We start from the raw sequence: 25,114 nt of genomic DNA on the forward strand, positions 1-25,114 counted from the left end.
GGGGGTTACCCGTTTAAACCAATGAGTCAAGACCAGCTAAACAGTATGTCACGTTTCATATTTTTTATAACTACTTGTTGTTTACTTCTGTGTCATCGTGTCCCAATTGTTGACGTGCATTTTTCACGCATTAGCATGCGAGTCGTTCGGGTGACATTCATCCAGGATTAATAATAGGCTTTCATATTTTCTCAGGGGTTTATTTACTTTTGTATTTCAGCCAGTTAAGACATAGTTAAGAACAGAAAATGTTGGAGAAAGAGCATACTGGTGCAATAACAATATGACTAGCCTGGCAACAATTTTCCGCTGCTACGACAAGGGTACTGGGGTGTTTTATGATAATAAATAAAGGCCAGACTTTGCAGTCAGTTTTTGGATCAAATAAGATAAATGTACGTACTTTTCTGTTCAACAGACTGTGAATTACTCAGAGATTCAAAACACATTTGCATCAAATCCCCAACCACAGAAATGCCTTCCTCATTGGAGAGTGAAAAACAAGTGAAGTAATAATAATGTTTGCACTTGTTTGTGTTGCAGCTGTTGGATTCGCATCTATCTGAACAGGCTTGCCTGCCCTCCTTCACACGCCTGCAGGGAACTCGTCTTGAGTTCACGCGGTGTCACATATACTGCGTGATTTTCTGCCAAAGAATGTGATTTAATTTATTTGCCTTGTTGCCCGCTGACGAATCATAGTCTGTTAAATGACATTTTACTGTGGGCCTGACACCTGCGCAACTGACTCATTCGTATGCTTTCGTAATTGAATTAAAGGTCCCCGAAGGTGATAAATGTTTTCAAGGTTTAGCTACTTCCTCCTTCACTTTTAAACACTCACTTAAAAAAAATCTAACATTAGTCAGCTGCCAATGCAGATCGGGTGTATCCTGTTAAAATGTGAGCCGATCTCTGTCATATAAACACACACAAAAATGCACAAATCAAACAATTCCAATCAAAGCTACAGTAAAAAACACAAAACAGGGTGTGAATGTTGTCACGATACCAACATTTAGTTTCGATACGACATATTTGACTGCTTATTTTAACCCTTTAGGGGGACAGCGGAAAGCGTATCATGTTTCATGTTAATATTATATATATTTAAAATTCCTCGTCTCACCCCTCGGGTGGTGTCCGTCCTCCATTCAGCTCGGGTCCTCTACCAGAGGCCAGGAAGCTTGAGGGTTCTGCGCAGTATCCTTGCTGTTCCCAGCACTGCACATTTCTGGACTGAGATGTCCGATGTTGTTCCCGGGATCTGTTGCAACCACTGTTGTATATATATATATATATATACAATGATCCCTCGCTACTTCGCGGTTCGTTTATCGCGGGTTCAGTGCATCGCGGATTTTTCAAACATTTTTTTTTAAAACTTTTTTTTAATTATTATTATTTTTTACATATACATGGAGTACAGTACTGTACATGTTGCTCTATGTGACTCGCTGTTGTTCTGCAGCTTCTCGCGGACCGTTTGAGGACTTAAAAAAAACAAACATTTTTTTTACCTGTTTATGTTAATTGGACGCTACTTCGCGGATTTTCGTTTATCACAGGTGGTTTTGGTCCCCATTAACCCCGATTACAAGGGATTACTGTATACACACACACACACACACACACACACACACACACAAGGCTTGTGGGCGTGCAGGTACCTTTCCCAGCTGTCTTCCGCAGTAGGCGTGTCATGTTGCGGTTTGTGACCAACGGATGGCACTGTGGGGCTTTTCCCTGCAGCTGCACACCTGTTGGTCGTTAGTAATGAGTGGCTATAAAAGGACTCCCGGCCAACTACTCATTGTCGGGCCATTGTTTGTATGCTACTGTCATGTTTGTTTCAGTCAGGTTTTGGTCATTGTTATGTTTTATCTTTAGTCATGTGTTTTGTTTTATACTTTGGACTTTGTTTGTTTTGGATTTAGTTTTCTGAGTTTTAATACAATCTTTCAAGTACATCCGGCTCCTTCCCGCTGCCTGCTTTTTGGGGTCCACCACCACCTTGGTACGTGACAAGGCGGGGGACACTCTGAACCGGTTGCCAGCCAGTCACAGGGCACGCACGCCTATTGTCCGAAGACGGCTGCAATAGGCTCCAGCACCCCCCACGACTCTTGTGAGGACAAAGCGGAAAATGGATGGATGGATGGACACAGCCACTGTGATGTGTTGTCACAGCCCTGCTTCCTTCTGTGTTTTTCTTCTGACTTGCTCATTTATTTAGGAGAGTCCACATCCGGGGACCTTCCTGTTTCTCTTTCCTTTAATTATCAGGCTGGGTGGGAGCGTGTTCCCATACCTGCAGGTGATCCGCAGTCACCTCTTGTGTATGAGAGCTGTGCTGATCTGCACACGTTACGAGCGGTATCGAGGCCGTTACTTGTACACATGCTAGCCATTTTGGATTTCTCTGCATCATCATTTGATCTTGGTTGTCTCTTTCCACTGCTTCCCTTGCCCAGCCTGGCTCCAGGTTTTCCTCCACGGGCAACTTGACCCTGAACCGATCGTCCTTCCCATTCGCTTTTGGAGGCACTGCTGCCTTTACCTTTGGGACCCACAACAGACAAATATTACAAACTTGATATTGGCTTTGTAAATGTAATCTTAAATGTAACGCCATGTTAGCTAGTCACAAGCCTTTTTTTTAACATCCTTTTTCAATGATCTCAACCGCAGCTTTTTTCATGGTCAGTTTATACAGAAGTGTATATATTTAAACTGTAAAATATATATTGATATATGATATATTTGGTAAACCAAAGCTATAAAAAGGAAAATATTGATTTTATGGAAATAACACAGTCCCTTTTCAATTAATAATAAACATATGAGGTCAAAGGAAGCAAAAAATGAACACCTGACTGCAAGCGGAGGTGGGGGCTATGAACCTGGCTTGTTAGGCTGTGTGCACAAATATTTCCCAGGACTTACTGTGGGAATGGGAGGGGATGATGTTATTATTGAGGTTCTCTGCACAGGCCTTAGACTGAAGCTCCAGGGTAGAGCTTTGTTAGACTTAGCGTGACATTCCAAGGAAGATGGGTTATACAGCAATTGAGCCTCAAAGGATGCAGTCAGCATCGCAACCTTTCTGGAGGGGCAAAAAAACAAAAATGTGTGGGGTTTGACTTCAACCTTGTGTTGTAAAAATAAATGGCATGACATTTGGAGTACAACAACAAAAATTCCTGAAGAGTGCAACACACAAAGGCGATACAGAAAAGGCTTCTTTTTTTTTTCAAGCCTATCAGACTTAATCAAGGTTTATTTTTTTCACCCTCTTCCCCAAGTTGAACTTGTAATTCAAGGCGCTGTTTTGCGGTTCTTTGTTGTGCCCTTCTCCCTTGTTGTATTCATGTAATATTTGCATGCAAACTGTTGGTAACAAAATAATGATCCCAAAAAAATGCAATGGAACGAAAATACAGCCACTGCTGTTGGCGGTTCGTGTCAATGGGTGCACGCACACACACACACACACACACACGCACACACACACACACACACACCCGCACACACTCATGGTCTGTCACTTTTCCTCTCTGTTTAACCACAAAATGCTGTCAATATAACTGAAATGCGTTAATGTCTTTCTGTGTGTGTATGAAGCAGACTTGTTTTCATGTCAATGTGGGGATCTGGATACAGCAGGAACGGCTGGACCACTATTACATTATCTTATCCATCCATCCATTTTCTAATCCGCTTATCCTCACAAGGGTCGCGTAAAGGGGCATGCCGAAGCCCATCCCAGCCGTCTTCAGGCAATAAACCGGGGACAACCTGAGCCAGCCAATCGCAGGGCACACTTAGACAAACGACCATCCGTGCTCACATTCACACCTATGGACAATTTAGAGTGGTCAATCAGCCTGCCACGCATGTTTTTGGAATGTGGGAGGAAATCGGACTACCCCGAGAAAACCCACACAGGCACAGGGGAAACATGCAAACTTCACAGAGGAAGACCAGCACCGGAATCAAACCCTGCACCGCTACACTGTGAGGCAGATGTGCTAACCAGTAATTACCGTGCCGCCCTACATTAACTTCATTCATTCATTCATCTTCCGAGCCGCTTGATCCTCACTAGGGTCGCGGGGGGTGCTGGAGCCCATCCCAGCTGTCTCCGGGCAGTAGGCGGGGGACACCCTGAATCGGTTGCCAGCCAATCGCAGGGCACACAGAAATGAACAACCATTCGCACTCACACTCACACCTAGGGACAATTTAGAGTGTTCAATCAGCCTGCCACGCATGTTTTTGGAATGTGGGAGGAAACCGGAGCACCCGGAGAAAACCCACGCAGGCCCGGGGAGAACATGCAAACTCCACACAGGGAGGCCGGAGCTGGAATCGAACCCGGTACCTCCGTACTGTGAAGCCGACGTGCTAACCACTGGACTACCGGGCCGCCCCTACATTAACTTATTCTTAAAAATTTTAAGTGCCTTGGAAAGACGTTAAAAAAGTTTAGACAGGACTTTTATCATATAAATGCCACTGTGAAAATAGCAATTATGATTACATTGTAATAATTATGTTTATATGCTCAATTTACAGTGTTCCCCTTGAAATAAATGCACCAGACCTACCAAACACAAGTTCAGTCATGAGTTTTGTGTATGCTGATTTATTTTTTTATGAGGATCTTTACTTGTCAAGATCCATGAAGGGAAAGATTACTGCCTACTTCAACAAGTCTTGCAAAGAAACAACAAACAAAATAGTGAGAGCAATGAAATGCTTGAAAGGTCAGGTCAGGGAGAACATGAAAGTAGTCAGGGTCTCCTTTAGCTTTTAAAGATGCTCGTCATCAACCTGGATTCGCGCTCACAATGACTCCGAGGGACAATTTCGATTGTTCCATTGTCCTCCCAGAATCCAAACAAATCAGCGGTTGTCAAATCAAATCAAGCAAGTCTAAGTATTTGACTATGAAGCCCCGATGTATTGTCCTTGGTATTCATTCAATTTCTTTCCTGTTTTGGGCTGCATTTGGAGGCAGATTAGAGATTTGAGCATGCTAAACATTGTCATCTGAGGATGAAAAGGGGGCAAGTGAGCCCCTCCCCCCCCCAAAAAAAAACTGTACTCCTGACAGTTCTTTTCCAGGTGTAGGTTTATTTATTTCTTTTTTTATGAGGAAAATCAAATCACCGTTAAAATTCTACCTCCTTGGCTTGGATTGTAATTATGTTTTATGTCTGACACTAATTCACAACAGATGACAGCAAAATACAGTGAAATCACGATGAGTGATATATACTTCAAAACAAAAACATGTTTACTGCTTTAGACTGTCTTGAGTTCACTCACCTTTCCCCTACAAATATCACCAAAGATTTTTTTTTTGGTTTCATTTAAATTTGTCCCAATGTAGCAGTATAACAGCTTATTGGATAGTTTTCCACTGCAGCTCTTAAAAATACAGTACTGCTGACAGTAGAGCCAATACGGGGGTGACAAGTTTATGGATCCGGACAGCGCCAGTATGAATGGTGAGGAATGAGCGGAGTTGATTCATGATTTGTCAGTGGAAGACAGTTCTACTTGTCGTTGTCCCATGACCTGGTATCGGATCGGAGGGGCGTAGCAGATGAGATGCGGTACACTAAGTCCTTCCACCTCTTGTCCATGTCTTGATAATCAGCGGACAGAGTGATGTCATTTAATGTGGGATTCAAAAGTGAGCATGTTTACGTGGATGACACTTCCAATCTGAACATAGGTAAACAAAAAAAAAAAATTCCAATGTGACTGAAAAACAAGTAAGGGCTTTGTACCTCACACAAAAGTTTTCTGTTATGTCACCGTTAAGATTCAGAACATTGTAGGCAAACCATTGTTTGAATTTGGATGGGCAATCGACACGGGAGGAAGGTGGAAGAAAGGGTGGTGTGTTTGGATGTCTGGCTGTCATCCACAAAAGAACGGAAATGGAAGTTGAATTGACACAAAAGTGCCGTGAGGGACAAGGTGAAGAGTTGAGCATTCATTTTCATTCATTCATCTTCCGAGCCGCTTGATCCTCACTAGGGTCGCGGGGGGTGTTGGAGCCTATCCCAGCTGTCTTCGGGCAGTAGGCGGGGGACACCCTGAATCGGTTGCCAGCCAATCGCAGGGCACACAGAAACGAACAACCATTCGCACTCACACTCACACCTTGGGACAATTTAGAGTGTTCAATCAGCCTCCCACGCATGTTTTTGGAATGTGGGAGGAAACCGGAGCACCCGGAGAAAACCCACGCAGGCCCGGGGAGAACATGCAAACTCCACACAGGGAGGCCGAAGCTGGAATCGAACCCGGTACCTCTGCACTGTGAAGCCCACGTGCTAACCACTGGACTACCGGGCATGAGCGTGGAAAAATGCATATGCCACATTTTTGGTCATACACACCCTTCGTACAGGTGGAAAGGCGGCAGGTGGAATGATTTATTAATATTGAAGAATGAGAGTGGGATTTGAACTTTTCAAATTAATTTGAGCATGTTTTCGATTCGCTTTCAGATGCACAAAAAAATGTGACAGTCACCAAGTGGTTTCTTTGCTCAGGTTTTAATTATAACTCTCTTTGCATTACACCGAATGCTCTACCAAATGTTATGATGCGACGTAGAAAAAAAAAATAGTAAATTATCATAAATACACAACACTATCACCCCAGTAAAAGCTTCGGGAACCACTAAAAATAGCGTTCCTTTCCTCTCTGCAGTAGATCACATTATGACACAATTATCGTACCCATCACAGGTACTGTAACAATATAAAGACTTGTCAGAATGTGAGACAGTTAAGCAAATATTGTTTGCTTTGTATTCGGATGAAAATGGACAAGGCGGACCGATAGTAGTAGTAAGGCACAGTAGAGGAAGGAATGAATTACTTGTCGGGCGAGAGGAGAAATTCTAGACCCGGAAGTTCAAGGAAAACTTGACCTTGAAAATTTGATTTTCACTGATACTGTTTTCCCTTCGTGGATACGCTTGATACTAAAATCCAACCACAGTCTGTTGAGGCCTTGGGCAACACATTTTTTTTTTTTTGTAGCCTCAGAGTAAGATTCCATCTTGACTCAGGTGCTTTGTGATTTATTAGTAATGCCCTCCAGTAAATCAACACACATTGCACACGCAAGCTCTCACCGGTCTTATTCCAGGAAAAAATTTTGAACTAGGTATCTCATTCTCTCATCAACTCCCCATTCAATGGCTGTCAAGCCATTCTTTTCGAATGAAAAGATTCGTGAAGTAGCCGATCAAATAATCATTTTGGTAGGGAAAAATAATTCAAGGCTTGGCTCCTACAAACATGACATCAACACAAATCTGATCCATGTTTTGACTACACTCGGTTTTTAATCTTTAAAAGATAATTAGTCAATGCTCCAGTCAACTTTCTCAGTGTTATTGTGAGTTGTTGTTTTTTTTGTTATTTTTTTGTTTGGGGTTTTTTTTGATGATGATGATGATGATGATGCTCATTTCTTGCAGGCCTCTGTAGAGCTCTATAGAAATCTCAATTACAATATCTATACGAGTAAAATAACATCACATTTCTCTTGGGCTAAGGTTAGCTAGGGCAGAACCGAGCAGAGTTTACATATTTAATATTATTCATATACTTTTATATTATTTCTGTTAAAAATAATAGTTACAAAATGAATCCTCAATTTAATGTCATTAAACATAATATCAGAAAACACGGCCATAAAGAAGGGTCATGATCTATTCATAATAATTCATATGTGTTGTAAAATTGTACCCTGCTTCAGTACATTCATCCGTAACTCACATTTTGTTTTCCACCATTTATATAGAAAAGCCGTCCATGGTTTATTGAGCGTTTACAGCTCACCTCGTTTTGGAAGAAAACGTTGTTCACAATATGTTAGCAGGCATGAATACAAAAAAAGGGAGACTAATCAAGGTTGGCATAAGGTCATGTAAAAAAAAAATAATAAGAAGAGGACACTATCCTCCGGAGAATTGTAGTGTTTCATATTTGCATATGTGTTCTGAGAGCTGCTCAGCCTGACGGAACTTGCTCCTAGAGTTACAATGCTCAGGAATGTCGGCAGTGTCAATCTCCAAAGCGCTTTCCTTGAATAGGAGTGTACATGTGAAAGCGAGTGTGCCAAACAGAGAATGATTATCGAGATGAGGGATGTATCCACTCCCTGAAGAAAAGGGCAGAAGATGAAGAGGCGTTCAACTGTCAGCCAGGCCTCGGGACTCTGTGAAAACTTGTTTTCGGTCCAGTCTCCACAGAGCTTGATTGGGAAAACACAAAATTAAATTAAGGCACAATATTCAATTGATACAAAATATTTGCCAGGTGATCCAGTAAGTTAAACATCTATCGGGACAAAAAATATGATACGAAAGCAGATGTTGAGAACCTTCAGAAATACATTTGCCCATCCCTCATCTGTAAACGTTCACGTTAAAGGTGAATAGTGAGTTTATCCGTGTTAATATTTCCCCAAAATTTATGTAAATTTCCTCAGTGTGGGACTAATAAAGGATATCTTATCTTAAGCACATGAGATAGAAAAGTTAGCACACCCATTTTGACACTTTTTGCAGATGTAATAAACTGTTGATGCTTTATTTTATGGCATGTTTGTTTCATGTGAAGTGGTTTTACTTGGGCAACTTTTATGCTTTGGTTTATGCTGTAGTTTCAAAACTATGGACAACTTGGAATGTTCAATCAGCATGTTTTTGGAATGTGGGAGGAAATCGGAGTACCCGGAGAAAACCTACGCAGGCACTGGTAGAACATGCAAACGCCACACAGGAAGGCAGGAGATGGAATCTAACCCGGTACCTCTGCACTGCGAGGTCGATGTGCTAACCACTCGACTACAATTGTTAAAGAGTAAAATATGTGTCGGGCTGTCACGATTTAATCATTTCAAGAAGGGAAATCTACAGAGATGGCGCCGTAGTTAGCAGCCATCTACAAGGCCTCTTCAAGAGCTCTGCCTTTTTGTTGGTTGTTTTTGTCTTTTACGATGTCATATGGTGTTTGTTGTCCTTTGTGTGGACCAGTTGTGGACATGTTGTTTTTTTTTTGTTTGTTTAGCATTTTGGCTGTGATATTCATCGAAGGAGAAGAATATGTGCTTGATGGTTGCACCTTCTCGGCAGCACGCGCGTACAAGCACTGATTTTGATGGGGGGAATGTCAGCACCTCGGGGCGCTTGCGTTTTTCACAACCCTTTTTTTGTTCATGTGGCCGCTGTTGGACAGTCTGCGTTGGTGCGGCTGGATGGATGGCTGTTGGAGCTGAGCATGAGGAAAAAGGAGCGTTGGCGTGGAGCGCGGACGCATATTTGGAACTGAGAGTTGGCGCTTGAAATAGACGCTGATTTACATTTTTACGTAAATGGACATGACAGCTTCTTGTTTACATTCAAAGGTAGCTTGTAGCAAACGCGTGCAGATTTTGAGCATGGCGACTCATTCGCTGGTGAAAGGACACTTTGATTCTCTCCTCTTTCTTTTAGAATTGTTTCAAATAACAAGGCAAGTGTATGCAATGCAAGTATAGTGGTTACGATTGCATGACTTGTGTTATATGACCATCTTTTATCATTTTATGTTAACTGTTCTGTGAAGCGCTTTTTTTTTCCACCTGCAGCTGTTGTGAAAGGGCGATATAAATAAAGATGTATTGCATTGTAATGTATTGTCCAAATGACTCATCCCTCCATCCATTATGTGAATTGCTTGATCCTCACAAAGGTTGCGGGCAATGTTCCCTCTAATTCTCCACGTGTCTCAGCATTCACACAAACTTTCCCAAACATTCCTTGCACCACAGTGAGCAATATCAGACATGCACACGGCAGCCAAACCAGTAGCATACTTTTCCAAAACCTACAATCACAACATTGCGAATTTCTCCATTGTGAGACAAATAAAGGTTTTCTTATCTTTTCTCATTTCGGGATGTAGTATGTGATGACAAATTCTAATCACCTTGATATTGAAATAGAACATCATTGAATGGCAATTTATGACATGAATAAAACAGGCCCAAATTGATCATTTTTGTTTTAGCACACAGGTTATTTGAAGCATAATTAATTCAGCCAATCTGTCCAACTATGGTCCCCCCTCCAACATTCATAAATAATGGAAAACATGTAATGTAATGAAACACCTGACCTTTGAAAAGAGCCTGATTCAATTTTCGCAAGCATTTGATTTCATTTTACGCTGCCAAGGGTTGCACAACCCATTAGGCTCAGGGTGTAATTACTTTTTTACATTGGGACAGGTCGGTTTAGAAATTGTCTGTGTGTCTGTGTGTGTGTGTGTGTGTGTGTGTGTGTGTGTGTGTGTGTATGTGTGTGTGTGTGTTTGTGTGTGTGCGTGCCTGCGTGCGTGCGTGTCTAAATAAATTACATTGGCATTTAATATCTGGGCGGCCCGGTGGTCGAGTGGGTAGCACATTGGCCTCATGGTGCAAAGGCGCAAGGTTGATTTCCGGCTCCAGCCTTCCTGTGTGGAGTTTGCATGTTCTTCATGTGCCTGTGTGGGTTTTCTCCGGGTACTCCGGTTTCCACCCACATTACAAAAACTTTTCCCGTGAGGTTAATGGACCACTCTAAATTGCCCCTAGGTGTGAGCGTGAGTGTGGATGGTTGTTTGTCTCTGTGTGCCCTGCAATTGGCTGGCAACCGGTTCAAGGTGTACCCCGCCCACTGCCTGAAGACACGACCCGTGTGAGGATAAAGCAGATCAGCAAATGAATGTTTAGATGAATTTCATAACATGCGGTACCACTGTGTACATTTGAAATATCAAGTTCCTGCAATGTCTGATCACAGCCCCCAGAAAGCATATTTGCACGTTATGTTGAGATTGCTATGAGATAATTGACAATCATTATTTAATCACATCTATTTATTTGGCATTTTGGAAAAGGCGGACTGGTGGAAGTCTATAATATAATCTTTAGCACATTTAAAATGCTCATGTGGAGTTAGCAAACATTGTATGAAGTAACTATTTACAATGTTTGCGCTGTAAGGTAAAACACTAGACTCGTAAAACAATTGCAAACTACTAAGAAGTTACTTGTGACTTTTAAAGAAAGTAATGTGGCATTTACACTGAATGCACGTTTTTTTGCCGAGTCAAATCCATGTCCAAGTCCATTCCACTCGGGAAGTCTCATCATTTTTCATAAAGTATCATTTTTGACCACAGCTGGATTCCCAAATTTTCTTCTCACAGTAAATCATACATGTTTGTTCATGTGAGGGCTGTACAAACATTCCCCCTTGAGCACATCAAAGTGAAAATCGTCCTGCAGGTCCCTATAAAAACATACATTCCATGCACTCATCTCAGGCATCGACTCCAGTGAGTCTGTTGTGCTTCCGCCATGTAGACCGCGTACCTCTCCTTCACTCAATTTAGAAATGAGGGGAATAAGAGAGGTGGCCTCAATTGGCGCGGGAATCAAGTGGGCTGTGTTCACTCCCACAACGGTGCAAACGCCCAAGAAAGAGAAATCCACCCATGCACACAGTGAGACTGCAGTTTGTGCTACACTTGAGCTGATCATCAAAATTGCCCCGACTTTTCATCCCACGGCAAGCTTGGTAAGATGACTTCATAACGACAACAGAGTGTGGAAAAAAAAGGGAACTGACCTTGACTGACAAAAGTGATGGCAGTCTGCATCTTGATCCAGAGAAGCACACATGCAACGCTGAGCGTCTCTCTGCTCGTGCCCACCCGGTCGTCCAACAAGAGAACGTCGCATTCGCTGGGCTCCTTGGTAGCTCGACATTCCATATGGTACCGTGCGTCTGAAAAAAATGACAGACCATGTCAATGAACCACATATGGTAAAGGCTGCATAATCTGTGCATCAGACATGTGTACAGAAGCATGAGGGTGAGTTCTAGGCGAGTGTATATGCCTGCTTAAATATACTTCATTATATCCGTATGACAGAATTTAGAAACGGAAAAATAAAGAAAAGTATTTCAAACAAATCAAAACTGGTTTACATAAAGTTGGAGTGGCCAAACTAAAAATAAAAATAAACTAAAATGAAATTAAGCACATTGCACAGATTCTGCCGTCTCATTGTTTGCTTTACTTCCTTGATTTTGGAACTTCCATCGAGATGAAAACCCAATGACGAATGAAGACATAATGCATCTCTCCTGCCGTTTTTGCTCTGACTTGTTTTAGTATTTAATTGCTGGCTTGTAGCAGAGCCAGGTCGTCTGTTAGTTCATTCTTGCAGATTTTGACACATAGAGAAAAACTTACGCGTAACACAATGAATATCTGTGGAGTCAGGGTCCAAGTCAAGGAATTTGAAAAGAAATACATGGCCAGTCATTTGAGGCTAACATCCTAGCCTAGAAGGTCTCCGTTTTTCTCAAACTTAAAGTACAATGACTTTTAAGTGACAAAAGGTATTAGGTAAACCACTCTCTTAAACAAATGGGACACATGAGTTTCTTTATCAGGTTTCATCACCTTAAAACAGTTGTGTTAGAATTAGAATTGTGAGAAAGTCAAGCAATACGTTGAAAAGATGTTCAACAAAACACAAGAAATGTTTTTGCAAATAATATGCAGGGCCATGAGATGAGTGTGACTAAGAGGTACAGAGAAGGGATGAATGTTGCATCATCAATCATTGGGGGCACATCATACAATAATACAGGTAATAATAACATGGTATCCATCCATTCATCCATCCATCCATCCATCATCTACCGCTTATCCGGGGCCGGGTCGCGGGGGCAACAGCTTTAGCAGGGAAGCCCAGACTTCCCTCTCCCTAGCTACTTCTTCCAGCTCTGCCCGGGGGATCCCGAGTCGTTCCCAGGCAAGCTGGGTGACATAGTCTCTCCAGCGTGTCCTGGGTCTTCCTCGGGGTCTCCTCCCGGTGGGACATGACCGGAACACCTCACCAGGGAGGCGCTCAGGAGGCATCCGAATCAGATGCCCAAGCCACCTCATCTGGCTCCTCTCGATGTGGAGGAGAAGCGGCTCGACTCCGAGCCCCTCCCGGATGACCGAGCTTCTCACCTTATCTCTAAGGGAGAGCCCGGACACCCTGCGGAGAAAACTCATTTCAGCCGCTTGTAACTGGGATCTCGTTCTTTCGGTCACGACCCATAGCTCGTGACCATAGATGAGGGTTGGAACATGTATCGAGCGGTAAATTGAGAGCTTCGCCCTTTGGCTCAGCTCTTTCTTCACCACGACAGACCGATACAATGTCCGCAGGCTGATATTATGGTATTGGTATGGTATGGTATTATGATCAATATTGTGTTCACTGAACAATTCATCTGCCCTCAGCCTCGTATTGTGAATGTCACAGCTCTTCTCAATTTCGGTCGACAGCAGAAGACAATATCGGCTGAAATGGCCCCTGAGATGGATGAAAATGGATGCATTAATGTGCTTAATTCATATTTCAAAAACAACACATTACGGTAATTACAATACTATAATCAAACCAGTGGAAGCACAACATATTGATTTTGAGAAAATGTATCCATTTAGTTCCCTAGTACCCAGTGGATGTTGAAAATAAAAGTGCGCAGTAGTCAGTAGCAGTTTTCCCTTTCCCTTTGTATGTTTTTGTGCTGTCGGGTTAAATTCCACCTCCGGGAATTTTTGAAGAATCATACCACGGATGGAGCAACCAGGAGGAATGATAACCATTTGACCTTGTAACATAAGCCCATCCGCAGGCTCACGTGCACAGCCTGATGTCATGAGACTTTAGTAGGATTTTGATACACCGTGATTTCCTGTTTCCCATCGATAAGGGGTGCCCAATATTTTTTGACCCAAGGTTTACTTTTGATGCAGCCAACCTCGCACCATTGACCATTTCAAATGTCAGCATCGCTAATCCACACACCTTTTCAAACCTGCGGTTTGCACGCATCACTCATTTTTTTTCTTCTTGTTTTCATAAAATTCACACACGCACATACACTTGTGCATGGATGCGTACGCATATACAATACAATACATGCTGATTTATATAGCGCTTTCACAACAGCATATGTACACATGCACACACACATGCCATGATGAGCAATCGTCATTACTGACCCTAACATGAATGAAACTGAAAAATAAACCAGCTACAAAACAGGTAGACCTCTTAGTTTACAAAAAAATGGAAATCACTGCCTACCTTTATGGGAGACCTGACACTGGAATGCATGCAGAGTTTGGAGCCAATGGGGCGGTGGCCCCAGGGCATCTACCTACAGGGAGGCATCAACCCCTTCCACCCACCGTCAATAATAGATTAAAGCAGATGAATACGCAAGCTGAAGGGAGACCGGCATTTCGAGGAAAGAATCACTTTTGTCATGCTTATAAGAAGAGGAACATTCCACTCGTAGCTCATGTCTATTGTTTTCAAATAGCGCTCCAGGTGGTATTTCTTTGCCAGTGCCATTGTTGCATTGCCTAACAAACAAATTAGCTTTGAATGAGAATCAATTGCAGATGTCCATCCATCCATTTTCTGATCTGCTTTATCCTCACAACGCATGCTGGAGCGTATCCCAGCTGTCTTCGGACAGTAGGCGGGGGACACCTTGAACTGGTTGCCAGCCAATCGCAGGGCACACACAGACAAACAACCATCCACGCTCACACTCACACCTAGGGACAATTTGGAGTGTTCAACCAGCCTGCCATGCACATTTTTGGAATGTGGGAGGAAACCGGAGTACCCTGAGGAAACCCACAAGGCCCAGAGAGAACATGCAAGCTGCACAAAAGGTAGGCCGGAGCTGGATTTGAACTCTGCACTGTGAGGTTGACGCACTAACCACTAGTCCACCGGGCCGCCCTTGATCTGGATTGTAGAGCTCATTAAAATGACATTAAATTGGCTTTGTACATATCTTAAACTGGAATTACAGACTTACCATTGAACTGCCATACATATGAATCCCAAAAGTAATGTGGACCTCCATGCTGGGAGGTGTGGCTGGCGGCTGTCATTCTTGTCAGTGTGGATGAGCTACCCTTGGGTGTTCTTTTCTTCATATGGTTTCTCTCTGCCTTGCCACGTCTTTTGTGTGTGTGAGCACAGGCATGCTTGTGGAATATGATGTGTCTGTGTATGTTGGGTCAAGTGGCAGTGTCCTCTTTTTATGTATTTTTGATGATTTCATTGCGCAACACTGAGTTGCATTTGTATGTATGGAAAGAGCTATAAAAATAAAGTTTGATTGATTGATCAATAATGTAGAATCCATGACCAATATCTGTATATTATGAAGCCCTTCAAATATGTCAATCTGCCCTGACTTGTTCAGCGGTAAGAAGGAGTGCTGCTAAGATGAAACAGCCCACAGCAGTGTTGGCAAAAGAAGAGAGAGCACAGGCAAAAGACTGTCTTGCTGGAAAAAAAGTTATTCAAAAATGGATGACAAAAAGCAACAACCATGGAGATACGCTGTTGTCTCTACTCAAGTGCGGTCAGACGACTGTTTCCCCGTGTCCTGTCATAGGGGCTAAACAGTCTCCATGTTTCTTGAGCGCGCCCAACTTCTTGGCTTATCATCATTCTGCCAATTCACATTACGCTTCAAAGCCATTTAAGTGGTTCTGTGACAGCTGTGGCCCACCAAAGGATGATTATGTAACAACCTCAATAAAGCAAGGCAGTCATTATTTCTATAAAGCGTTCAGGAAAACACATGGTGGGCCTCATTATTTTGATTATGTATCACCTGATTGCTTTCTGATGATGTTCACTGGCATTTTTTTGAAATTGTACTTCTAAAGACCAAGGCCCAATTTGGGGGAAAGACGTCATCATATCTGACCACATCTCAGAATAATCCCGCCAAAAAAAAAAGTTCTCTCTCTGCTGGCCTAAACATAAATAAATAAATTACATAAATTTACATTCATTCATTCATCTTCCGAGCCGCTTGATCCTCACTAGGGTCGCGGGGAGCTGGAGCCTATCCCAGCTGTCTTCGGGCAGTAGGCGGGGGACACCCTGAATCGGTTGCCAGCCAATCGCAGGGCACACAGAGACGAACAACCATTCGCACTCACACTCACACCTAGGGACAATTTAGAGTGTTCAATCAGCCTGCTACGCATGTTTTTGGAATGTGGGAGGAAACCGGAGCACCCGGAGAAAACCCACGCAGGCCCGGGGAGAACATGCAAACTCCACACAGGGAGGCCGGAGCTGGAATCGAACCCGGTACCTCTGCACTGTGAAGCCCACGTGCTAACCTCTGGACTGCCGGGCCGCCATAAATTTACAGAATACCATAAATTTGATTTTTGTCATTTTATTTTCATAAATATGTCAACAAATTATTCTCTGTATTCTTTACGTCATATTATTTCCACTTAGTCGAGTGACTTTCATTGTTATAACATAAATAAATAAATAACTTATTTATTATGGTAGAGTTTTTAACCAATCATATTTCAGCTAGCTTGTGTTGCCAGGTAAATTCAATTTACTCGAGGCCTTCAGATTAAACAGAGCAGGCCCCTGTGCGCTGTAAGTGAATGGGCAGAGTCAGGTTGCAATAGCCAATGAGATCAGACTCGTGATCTGACTCGTCTGCGTACGAGGGCCAGCTAAGAGGCCTTACGTCGAGACTGCGTGTTCGGTGATTGGATTAGCGCCTTTTCTGTTTACTGAGAATTGTATCCTGACTTGTTCAATAAAGATTTTTTAAAAATAAAAAATAAAAAGATTGGATTAGCGCCTGCTAGAGCGATCACTGCATTTTAACCCAAAATGGCCGGAGAAGACCTTGATCTGGTTGCAGAACTACTTTCCACACAATTTTCAAGACGGGCCTTTCACGAAAAGCTGGATATTGTGCGAAGAGTTCGCCCAACTCCTGCGCTAGCTAGCCTGTCCCAGCAAGGAAAAGGATTTGTCCGTCATTTTCAGACGAGCAATTATGAACGGTACCCGTGGCTCACAGCCTCTGAGAAACGCTGCAAAGCCCCATAGCTCCGGCTATGTTGTACATTTTTAGCCAGCTAACTAACAGAGACGGAATCAACAGCTCCTCTGATGGTTTCCACACAGTCAGCAGCTTTATGAAAGACCAATAAAGTATATCGATTCATTATTATGTTCATTCCTATTGACTTTGGGATTGTCCTTCCCCCATCATTTTTTTAAAGCGGAACAAATCGTGGAGTCGATCAGTCTCCAGCAACAGCTTGTTTTACTGCTGAGGTCCCTTTGACTGAACGGACAGCGCAGTTAAGCAGTGCTGCCAAATGGCTCGAAAGTCAATTCAGTTCTCTGCTGCGAACATGTACTCTGGCAGCATTGCTTCCGAGTCTACCAGGAGCCATGAAATATGTACTGTGTTACCTCCAAGTGTGAAGTGCCAGACGTATTGCTTTCACCCGTGTTAATTAGCGAGCTAGCCATCTTACACAAGCAAAAATAACACTGATTTCCATGACAGTTAGGGATGTCTGGAACATGTGCAAAGTCTGTAGCAACGCCACTCGACTGAAGCTTTAACGACCAATGGTCCGCTGCACTCTCTTTGCTGTCTGTGCGCAAGCGCGAGCACGCACAAACGATCAAACGATCAGTGCTGACGCAAAGGACGTTACAGATCAAAGATCTTTGATCTACGAGAATAGCTCATATAGCCTAGCCACAACAACAGCTAAGCTAGTCGACGCTCGAAGTCTGACGGACACATTTTTTCTGTCTACTGTATGTTTTTCTCTCTTTTCTGTCCAAATATATATTTTTATACAAACAATAGCTGTCTTGTCCACGACGTCTTTTTTGCGTTCCACCGGGGTTTAGCCAATGTGTTTATAAAGAGACCAACATCTCTTTTATTCCATGACATTTTCAGAATAAAAGCCAGCTGGTATTTGTTTTCTCTTATTTCCATTTGTCTCAAGATGGCACTGTGACATTTTTATGTTCATCTTTATTTCTTCTTTTCTGACGGTATTTCTTTCTAACTCCGCAGAGGACTGCGCGCTACCGAGATGAAAGTACTTTTGTGTCAGTGCAACACAACACGTTTCACTTAATTGCCAAAGCATGCAGACACTGGTGCAAGTGTGCATATTGAATTGGTCTGGTGAACATAAATTCATTCCTGCATCATCTTTCCAGTCAATGGAGTGATCTAAACCCCGTCACTATATTTCCTGTAAAAAAACCCATTCAAGATGTTTCAAGCCAAAGGTTAGATCAGTTACTCAAAGTGAGTCCTATATATGTCTTGTGGGAATTTTGACAAAGAAAGATGGATTATTTTTCATGTCTCAAAAACTGCCACAAATCTCACCTCACTGAGTGATGAATGAAGTGTCATGAAGTGATCACCAGGAAGGAAAAAACTTGGCTGACTCTCGCTTAACCTCAATTCGAACAGCAACTTTCGCTCTATGTTTACAGTTTGTTTTCTGTTTTTTTCCCTTCCAAGCTGCAAACACAGACGTAGTATATAATCTTTCCATTACTTGAAATTTTGTCTGCTCAGGCCTGCTGCTTATCGAGCTGTTTTGAGCCATTTCACATATGTTTGCCATGAGTTGCTCCACACCTCTCCCTCACACACATCCTCAACATAGAAAAAATACAATATAGGTTTTAATTAATTGTCTGTATTGGAGTTATTAAAAAATAATTAGATAGTGAAAATGCTTATATTTTAACATTTGTGTCTGTGACTTACTCACTTACTCTTTTTTGATCATGCATTAAGCCTCTGTGATGTTGAAATCAATGCATTGTTGGACCTGAACATGTTCATTAAATTAATTGCTAATCGTCCTGTTAAGGGTTAATAGAAAGCACCTAGTGCAGGGGTGGGAAAACTTTTTGGCTAGGGGGCCGCATTGACTTTTAAAATTTGACAGGTTACAGGTTACAGGTCAGCACGAGCTATGGTACATTAAAAAAAAACTGCATTTGTTGACAGTCCATATCAAACATCAACAGAACAAAAGCAAGAAAGTACTGTATTAATATGTTTTTTTTAAATGACAAGAGTGTTGTTGATGACCTATTGTAGCCTGTGCATTGCTGCAGATGGGTTGTGATAGACCAGTAGAAGTAGAGCTATACAGAGGTCCTACAGTAGGTGGTCGAAAAGATCCCTACCCCCCTTCCTGGTGTTCTGCAACTTCAAGTCAATGCGCCACCTGGCGGTGAAATGCCTGTCATTACAAGTCCAATTGAAATGAATGCCATCATCACATCAAACCTTAATTGTGGACCAACCTTTGGTGGGCCGGATTAAAAAGGCCAATGGGCCGGATTCGGCCCGCGGGCCGTCGTTTGCACACAGAAGTGGGTGTATAAAGTCGAGGGAGTATTTGAAATAACTGCTGCTGTATCTTGTGTCAAACAATGACCTAGGCATTTCTGTTGGGCTTGTCATCACTTGAAAACTGACCTGTGCTTGAGGCTTTCTGGTGTGGTTCATTAAAATGTGCCGCAAAAAAAGAACATTTCACAAATGTTTTGCCTTCACCAATAAACGTGACTGGCAAACGTGACGCACCAAGTGCCTTCATATCTGATATGTGAGTGTCACATTTGTTTTAACCTCAAAAGGAAATTATTTAGAATAAAACAGGTGGTGATTTGCTCAATCAAGAAGCAATCTTGGGCCACAACCTTTATCCCCCTTTATTTAAACAACTTGGCTTGGGAGTACTACTACTATTTCAGATGCCGCACCAACTCACCCCTAAGATGTCACAACAGAGGAAAAAAATTATGTAAATCATGCGTACTTTTTGTATAAATGCCTGAAGAGACTTTTCCTGTTTCTTTCAATCAACTAAACATTACCTGATATCTGATTATTGCACTTAAACAATGCACAACCTAAGCTTTAACCTGCAATAATCACAAGTGTCCTTGGTTGTCTGTTGTTTGCTATTTATTGCTCTACTTACAGAGTCATGTATTTATGTCTTTATGTATCTTTAGGCAGTTTGGTTTGCCGCTTTTATTTTTAGCTGTGTATGTTGCATGCACTGCATGTTTGCATTGTGGTTGAGAGAGGAAAGTAATTTCATCTGTGCTGTATGTTGCACATAGAGCATACAGTACTTGACTTGAACTAAATCAAATTATTTTCATTCTGAATACACTAATACATTCAAAATAAGTAAGTTATGAGTTATATGAGCCAGGTTTATACAAAATATGTTTTTGTTCATTTTCATGCAATAAAAGGGAAGAATTAGCAACAAAAGGTCAGAGATACTTAGCAGTGCTGTTTGTTTAACCAAAACAGAGAAGGTAAAAAGCAAGGATAAGATGTAAACTTCTATACTCACTTGTTATATACTTTTCCTATAGAGGTTAGTCAATTACAATGTACGGTTGGTATACAGACGCTGTATAAGATCACTGTTGACTTGTCTTTATCAGTCAAATTCCATGAAAACTAATTTAGTTGTCATTTGTTGTTTTTAATCTAACTATGATGTCGAGGCTGCACGTGGGTTATTATTATTATTTTTTGCTTCAATAAAATAGTATAAACTACAGCGTAAATGAAATGGGTAGAGTACACTAAATTAACTTGAAATGGCACTTGAAAATTACATTGTTTTGTGGATCCGTTTAGATTAGATGCTTTCTTTTTTTTTTAAACCTAAAAGATATATTTGCTTGGTAAAATGCGCCAGATTTAATAAGTGATGTCTTACTCGGGAGTATTGATCCAGATGATGTCCAAATGGCAGTAATAGATGCACTCTTTATCCTTGTAGGAATAACAGGTGCAGCGCTTCGATCTGGACTTTGGTTCCGTCGTGTCAGAATTCTTTCGAGCCGCTACTCCACCGGAGTTCAACTCCGTGCTGGGTACCGACACACCTCCGGGGCTGACCTCGGATATGACCCGATCATCACACCTCAACACACCTTGTATTGCACAGGAAACACATTACAGTATTAGGAAACGAGGGAAAAAGTTTGCCGCGATGCGCAGCTCGCACGACGACGGGACCCGTACGTACCTTGTAAGATTATTAAAGCAAGGATTTTATAAAGCATGATTCTCGGCTGCATTGGGAACGGATCCTTATTTCGTGTGGCAAATATTCCCAAATTGTAAGAGAGCCTGGTAGTCATGCGACGGCGTGATCATATTAATCCAACACGTGTAAAAAATCCACTGATGTCCATGTCCAGATCCTGGCAATAATAATGATAAATCAAACAAAAGCAAAAAATGTCGTTTATTCCTCCGTTGCGTTCATATTTGGACCTTCGTTTCATAAATCCTGCACGCAATGCCGCGTCAACCTGTCCTAACGAGTCGCTCCAACAAATGCGTATGCCCAAACTCTCACCGCCGCAGTCTCACGGCATCTGAAGGAAAGGGCAGCGTTCTTGTCCGCCCCCTAAAAATCACAAATAAAAATCGATGGGCTTTGGATAGGCTAGGGTACACCTCCGCGACACCTCCCTCCACCCCCGATCAAATATGCACGGAAGGGAGGGCTCCACTTGAGATGCTGTTGATGTATGGTAAAGGAATGAGGGTATGTTTCCTTAGTTATAAGTAGAGCTATGTAAACGTAGCCGAACACGAGCTCTGCGATATCCCATCGAGCTGTGTGATGAGGGTTTTTTTTTTTCTTGTAATGTTACCAACCTGAGTGCAATCACAGGATACAATCTCAGTTCTCACAGTTCAATTCACTCCAGGTGCACGTCAAGCCGGATTAAGCGAGCACGTGTGATGTTCTCAACTTCAATGCATGTTGGGTTCTATAAGAGGATTCCTGTAGAGTGTAAGGTTGCATGCAGGCAAACATGATGTGTTGCCTCTTTAGTTCTAAAGCAGAGGTCGGAAACCTATGGCTCACGGGCCATGTATGGCTCTTTTGATGGTTGCATCTGGCTCGCAGATTAAAAAAATAATAATAATTCTCGTGGGCGGCCCGGTAGTCCACTGGTTAGCACGTTGGCTTCACAGTGCAGAGGTACCGGGTTCGATTCCAGCTGCGGCCTCCCTGTGTGGAGTTTGCATGTTCTCCCCGGGCCTGCGTGGGTTTTCTCCGGGTGCTCCGGTTTCCTCCCACATTCCAAAAATATGAATGGCAGGCTGATTGAACACTCTAAATTGTCCCTAGGTGTGAGTGTGAGTACGAATGGTTGTTCGTTTCTGTGTGCCCTGCGATTGGCTGGCAACCGATTCAGGGTGTCCCCCGCCTACTGCCCGAAGACAGCTGGGATAGGCTCCAGCACCCCCCGTGACCCTCGTGAGGATCACGCGGCTCGGAAGATGAATGAATGAATAATAATTCTCGTTTGTTCATCAATGCATCCATCGATGATTTTTCAATGCTTTGCTTTTGGGCTGCAGTTGGCTCCAGGAGCCATTTTGATTGGATGATACTGGCCAACAATTGTTGTGGAATTGTTGTGTCTTTGGGACGAATAGACCGAAGTATTCGCCTTTGTGGAGAGAACAGGTTCTGCGGTATGTCTGATTTGCAATGACAAAATACCATCGATGAAACGGTCGAGTGCAGAACGGCAATTTGACACGCGCCATGCTACGTTCCCATCAAAATACTGTGTGTGAGATCGCAGAAAGGAAGCGTGCAAGCTATTGAGCAGTGTGCAAGCTAGCCAGCAGTAACTTCACGTCACGGATGCGGCAAGATGACTTTCAGCGATCGTGAGGAATGGAAAACCATTCACATTAAATGGTGAGTATTATCACAAAATTATTTTAAAGAATCCATTCAAAGGCTTATTATACAGAAATGTTGTTGAAATCACTTTTAAAATAGTTTACTTTTAAAATATATATATATATATATATATATATATAAAAGATCCTCGCCTCACCCCTCGGGTGGTGTCCCCCGTCCCTCAGGCCAGCCACTGATAGGACTTCTTGAGATCGGCCACTTCAGTTATGGTCCGGTGGTACATCCCGTGTAGGGGCTTGTCCTCCCATGATGGTCCCTCTTCCAGCGCCTCATCTTCTGTTCCCCATTGTCTAAGACATTCTCTGAGTACATCATCCGTTGGAGCCTTCTCCTTGATGTATTCATGGAGCTTGGATGTTTCATCCTGGACAGTGGCTCTCACACTCACTAGTCCCCGGCCTCCTTCCTTTCGGCTTGCGTACAGTCTCAGGGTGCTGGATTTGGCCTCTGGTAGACCTCTGCTAGAGGACCTGAGCTGAATGAGGGACGGACACCACCCTAGGGGGGGTGAGACGAGGAATTTACGAGGAATTTATATATATATATATATATATATATATATATATATATATATATATATATATATATATATATATATATTGCTCTCACTGAAATAAATTTCCAAATATTTTGCTTTAATAGGTCTCTAGTCAAAAACGTTCCAAACCCCTGTTCTAAAGCATGCAGAGTCATCATCGCCTTCATGATGAAGATGAGACGAGATGCTATCGCAAGTGGTCTTTTCCAAGTAATGTAGGGTTTTTGGGGGGGGGGGGTGTTGCAGAGGTGTAAGATTTACACTCTCTGTGTCACGATTCGGTTTGGGACCAACAGGTGGCACTGTAGGGCTCCCCCTGCAGCTGCACACCTCTTGGTCATTAGGTAATTAGTGCTTTAAAAGGACTCCCAGCCCGACCACTCATTGTAGGATCATTGTTGCTTTTTGCTGCTGTCATGTTTGTTTGTTGCTGTTTGCTCTTGGCTTCTGTCATGTTTGTTTCAGTCACCTTTAGTTCAATCTTATGTTTTAGCTTCAGTCATGATTTTTGTTTGATACTCATGACTTTGTTTTGGATTTAGTTTTATGTGTTTTATCAATACACTTCTTCAAATACAACCTGCTCCTCCGTCTTGCCTGCTTTTTGGGGGGTCCACCACCGCCGCGCAACGTGACACCCTGCAGTAAACCTTTGACATACTGGAGTTTACTATTTTGTGTGGCTGTCTCACATATAGCTTATGACCATCCTCCACGCCGGTTTACAGCTAGTCAGCCTTGGTGGAAACTATTTGGACACTTTTGATGCTGCCCAAGTGCTCAATGCCTTGAACTTGTTTTTGTGTGTAGACTGGGTCTTTAACCTGGGACTGTTGCTAGTTAGCAAGCCGATAATTAGCCTGCCTCAGCCATGGGGTTCCTAGCAGCCAGCGCAAGCTGCTACATCCATAATTGCTGGCGCAACTGTCTTCTGCTGCCCGTGCCTTCGTGATGCCATCTGCTGTTATTGTGTGAATCTCTGCAAGTCTCTTCCGGGAATGTTTTGGTGTGGCCCGTCTATCCTGGAATCACAGTTGTGCATCTCTGTGCCTCTAGCCTGCAGTTAGGGGTTAGCTCTGGGCTAACATCCTCCATGACTATAACAATGCTGACCTACTCCATTCTGCAGCTGCAGAACTTCAACAGCTTCTCCACTCCGGTCTGTATTAAAACAATTCTACAACTTATGTGAACGAAACTGTATCTCTCCCAATGTTCTGGTCCATTTAGGTGCCCTATTCTTTTCTTTTGGCCACTCAAACAACTTCTTGAATGTGAACAGTGCATCGCTACAGACCACCGAGACATTTCGCCGAGTAATTCGACAACAACGGCAGAGAGCAGTTCATGGGACAATCAACAATGCAGCACAATGGCTGACTGGCACTCAGCATTCTGCAAATGACACCACTCGCCAGACATTGCTGAACAAAAGCACGTTCGTTGCTCAGGTTCTAACTAAGAATGTGGGGAGGTTACCTTTAAAAAGAAAAAAAAACCACAACGATGTTCGAAATAGTTTTAGCTTTAAGTATTACTGAAAAGGTGGTTGGCCAAGTTTCCTTCACGAGTAGCCTTTAAACATCAACCTTTTCAGAGGGAAAGTTGACAGACATTCACTCACACTTCAAAACCACTGCTCCTGGCTCCAAAAAACTGCCAACTATCGGTATCCATCTTTGCTCCTAGAGGATATCATGAAATAAATTAAGACATCCACTTGTGCCCTGGAACAATCCTCCCCCCAGCCTTGCTGAAAGCCAATATTTCTGCCATCTTTCCACTCCCTCTTGGCCAGACAAAT

The 25,114-nt window shown here is 42.7% G+C and overlaps 1 protein-coding gene across 1 annotated transcript; it reads right to left on the reverse strand.

Moving 5' to 3' along the window:
* Positions 1-6,562: 6,562 nt before the first annotated feature.
* LOC127591594 (endothelin-3-like) lies at positions 6,563-21,571 on the reverse strand. The gene is made up of 4 exons (XM_052051848.1): positions 21,063-21,571; positions 20,751-20,967; positions 11,696-11,854; positions 6,563-8,292 (listed from the first exon to the last, which is right to left on the reverse strand). Exons 1-4 carry the CDS (start codon positions 21,175-21,177, stop codon positions 8,238-8,240), a joined length of 546 nt encoding a protein of 181 aa, XP_051907808.1. The 5' UTR covers positions 21,178-21,571; the 3' UTR covers positions 6,563-8,237.
* Positions 21,572-25,114: the final 3,543 nt, after the last annotated feature.

Source organism: Hippocampus zosterae, chromosome 2 (genome assembly GCF_025434085.1).
Source record: "Hippocampus zosterae strain Florida chromosome 2, ASM2543408v3, whole genome shotgun sequence".
Lineage (NCBI taxonomy): Eukaryota > Metazoa > Chordata > Actinopteri > Syngnathiformes > Syngnathidae > Hippocampus > Hippocampus zosterae.

Coding starts and splice junctions, on each gene's coding strand:
- LOC127591594 (XM_052051848.1), bottom strand. CDS start 21,177: ATGACTACCAGGCTCTCTTACAATTTGGGAATATTTGCCACACGAAAT. Junction 11,855..20,750: donor ATCTGGATCAATACTCCCGA/GTAAGACATCAC, acceptor CATTTTTTTCAG/ACGCACGGTACCATATGGAA. Junction 8,293..11,695: donor CATCACTTTTGTCAGTCAAG/GTCAGTTCCCTT, acceptor TTCCCAATCAAG/CTCTGTGGAGACTGGACCGA.